The sequence below is a fragment of the Engraulis encrasicolus genome, chromosome 14 (assembly GCF_034702125.1).
Source record: "Engraulis encrasicolus isolate BLACKSEA-1 chromosome 14, IST_EnEncr_1.0, whole genome shotgun sequence".
Taxonomy (NCBI): Eukaryota; Metazoa; Chordata; class Actinopteri; order Clupeiformes; family Engraulidae; genus Engraulis; species Engraulis encrasicolus.
Genome location: NC_085870.1, coordinates 28854147 through 28857187, shown reverse-complemented (window position 1 = coordinate 28857187; position 3041 = coordinate 28854147). Strand labels below are relative to the sequence as shown.

General features: G+C 46.0%; 1 protein-coding gene across 1 annotated transcript in view; it reads left to right on the top strand.

The window, feature by feature from the left end:
• The first annotated feature begins 1166 nt into the window (after positions 1-1166).
• Positions 1167-3041, top strand: part of LOC134463446 (caveolin-2-like) — a 4061-nt gene continuing 2186 nt past the window's right edge. The window contains exon 1 of the mRNA XM_063216642.1: positions 1167-1523. Within this exon, the coding sequence (XP_063072712.1) occupies positions 1167-1523 (357 nt within the window). The remainder of the gene's footprint in view (positions 1524-3041) is intronic.

Genomic DNA, 3041 nt, shown 5'->3' with positions numbered 1-3041 from the left:
AACTCCCAAAGAATGTGCTCCACACAAATCACTTCACTCCTAATCAACTTCAGATTTGAATTCTGCACTTGCTTGCAGGCAAAGAAACTAAATCAAGGGAAGCATTTGCCATCGTCTACTACCCCCTTACCATACTACTAGATTTTGTTCAAAGAGGGAATTTTAAACATGGCACGCGTTATCTTTTTAATTAGCATCAAATGCATAGCTGTAGATGTTGTGAAGCATGTGAAGACAGCTTTCCCTTATAAGGAGGAATAATAAAGGGTTGATTATGTCGTGATGTAACGTAATGTAATGCATACTGTAATATAATGCACTCTCACTGAACTACACAGCTACCCAGTTCATATCTTGAGGGGATGGGTTGTGGGCCACAACATGTGTCTCCTCCAATTGCTCCTCCAACATGACCCCCCCCAATAAAACATGCCCTACCTCAACTTATCTGAATTTAAATGTGAAAAAAAAAACACTTTCAGACTTCACATTTCCAAAACCCAAATCCTGACATCGTATCTTTACCCTCTCGGCCACCTCCATCACACCCCACACCACACCACACCACACCACACCACACCACACCACACCACACCCGGGGCCACTAATTGCTTTCCACAGGCGGGCCAGTTTGTCGAGTGGGCCCTAATGAACTGCCAGGGTGGTTTGTGGCGCTGCGTTATGAGTGGCGGCCAGTGCTGAAAACAGAGTGGGACATTCCGACTGGGGAGGGGAGGTCATGCCTCCACTATGTACCATGATGGTGCTAGAGTCCAGAGGAGGTGTGTGCGTGTGTGTGTGTGTGTGTGTGTGTGTGTGTGTGTGTGTGTGTGTGTGTGTGTGTGTGTGTGTGTGTGTGTGTGTGTGTGTGTGTGTGTGTGTGTGTGTGTGTGTGTGTGTGTGTGTGTGCGTGTGCGTGATTCCAAGCATGGAAATGACCCCTCAAGACAGACACACTATGCACTGGTTGGCGCTCACCTCACCCCCCTCTCTCTTTCACCTCTCCTTCAGCATAGGCTCGGCCCTGTCTTGACCGATCTGTAACACAGGCAGCCACTCAGGGAATAAACACACACACAGACAGGCACACACACACATAGAGTTTACCTAGGCTCACACATAGTGTACGTACACAGAGTTTACACAGAGTTGACGCAGACAGAAGCATGGAGCGGACGGAGAGCCCGGTGGCGGAGACCCGCATCGACCTGGAGGGTCTGGAGCAGCAGCTGAGGACGGAGCTGTGGGAGCAGCCGGGCGTCTACACCGACTCGGCCTCTGCCTCCGTCTCGGGCGTGGAGGAGCGGGAGGAGGAGGTGGCCATGGAGGAGCTCGTGGCCATGGGGGAGACGCTGCTGGTGGAGGCCCAGGCAGAGGTACTAGCAGAGGCAGTAGGGGAGACGCAGGAGGAAGTGGGGGCCCCGGATGGGGCAGCACCAGTCCCCAAGGAGCCCATCACCCCTGCCAACATGCGGCCTCCTATGATAGACAGGGACCCTCGAGGAGTCAACAAATGCCTCAAGGTACCGTAAGCCTGCTGTGATTATTACATTGCATTTGGCAGATGCTTTCCAAAGCGACTTACAATCAAGGACATAGTCATAGCCAACATCAATAGCAGATATGAAGTGCACCTTAGATATATAAAGCAACAGATGAAAGTAGGGTTGTTGTTTTTTTTAAGTTAAGTAGTGTGCACACACATACACATCATGTCGAGAGTCTGGCCTGGGACTAGTGTGATACTGCGTGTTTGCCTTATAATCTCCCACTGTGAAGCACTGTGTGACTGTTCTGTCGGAAAGATATAGATAGGCCTACATATGTAAAGATGTATAGAAGCAATTTACATACATGCTTGCTCATTTTCCAACCTGTGGAATGAAAACTCCAGAGGTTATTTTAGCTTTAAATGAGCTTATTGCAAACAACTCTTCAACTCTACTCCAGGCGGAATGATTGATTGATGTAAGTCACACATATTGTGCACAAAGTGGATTTGGAATGTGTGGTGCAAAATCAAAGCATCTCTCAAGCTATCCACCCTGAACAACAATGTGCAACATAGCAGCAGATAAAACATGTATATAAACATTTTAATAATTCAGCTGATTTGATCACTGGCTGATACTGAAACAGTGAAAATATTGTATATTGTTTATGAGGTCCATCTCGTCATTAAGGACAGGAACATAATTTACAACAATAAACAGCCAGACCTGAGTCATGTGACCCATCAGCAAGCATTTTGAGATACACTGCCATCTAGTGGCAAAATTTTGCATGCAGTTTGATAACCTGTGACAGGAGGACAGATTGGATTTTGTGCGTTTTTAATTAAATCTCAAACTTGATTTGTTATTTAATGTCAAATGGAATGAGAGCGTCTGCTCAGAGGGGTGTGTACTGCCCTGCACTGTCTCCACCTGATGAACTATCATCATCACAGCCAATCATCACTTCGCACTTCGTAATTTCGCATCAGGAGCAATCACTGTTGCACTCTGCAACAGAGTTAGGGCTTAATGTTGCCACGATTACCTGCTGTGAATCTGGCATGCTGCCTGCTGGCAGAGTGACGATGGTAGACACATGGGCTTAGTGGACGGTGAATGCCAGTATGAAATGTTTACCAACATCTAAAATATGATAAATACAGGCCTACAATTGGGATGTGTCCAAGGAATTTGGCCAATGTGTTGAATTTGTACACATCTCATTCTGCAAAAGCATCTGACTAATGAATTAATTCATAATATAAGGTATGCACAAGAAACTTCATAATTTATAGTTTACATCCCACTATGGAGACCCAGAGTTCCTGGGGCCCACAGACTGATCAGGGTCTACAGAGGTGCTGCACAGGTGTTTAAGGAGATGGACAGGTGTTCCACTGGTGAAGTTTGAGGATTTGATTTACACTATACCTGGTCTTCTAATTTCAAGAACACATAATACAATTAAATTTTGCTGTATCTTATTGTTGAGTGGGATACAGTACATACCGTAAGGGCAACACTATGGGTTATTAAATGCGATTC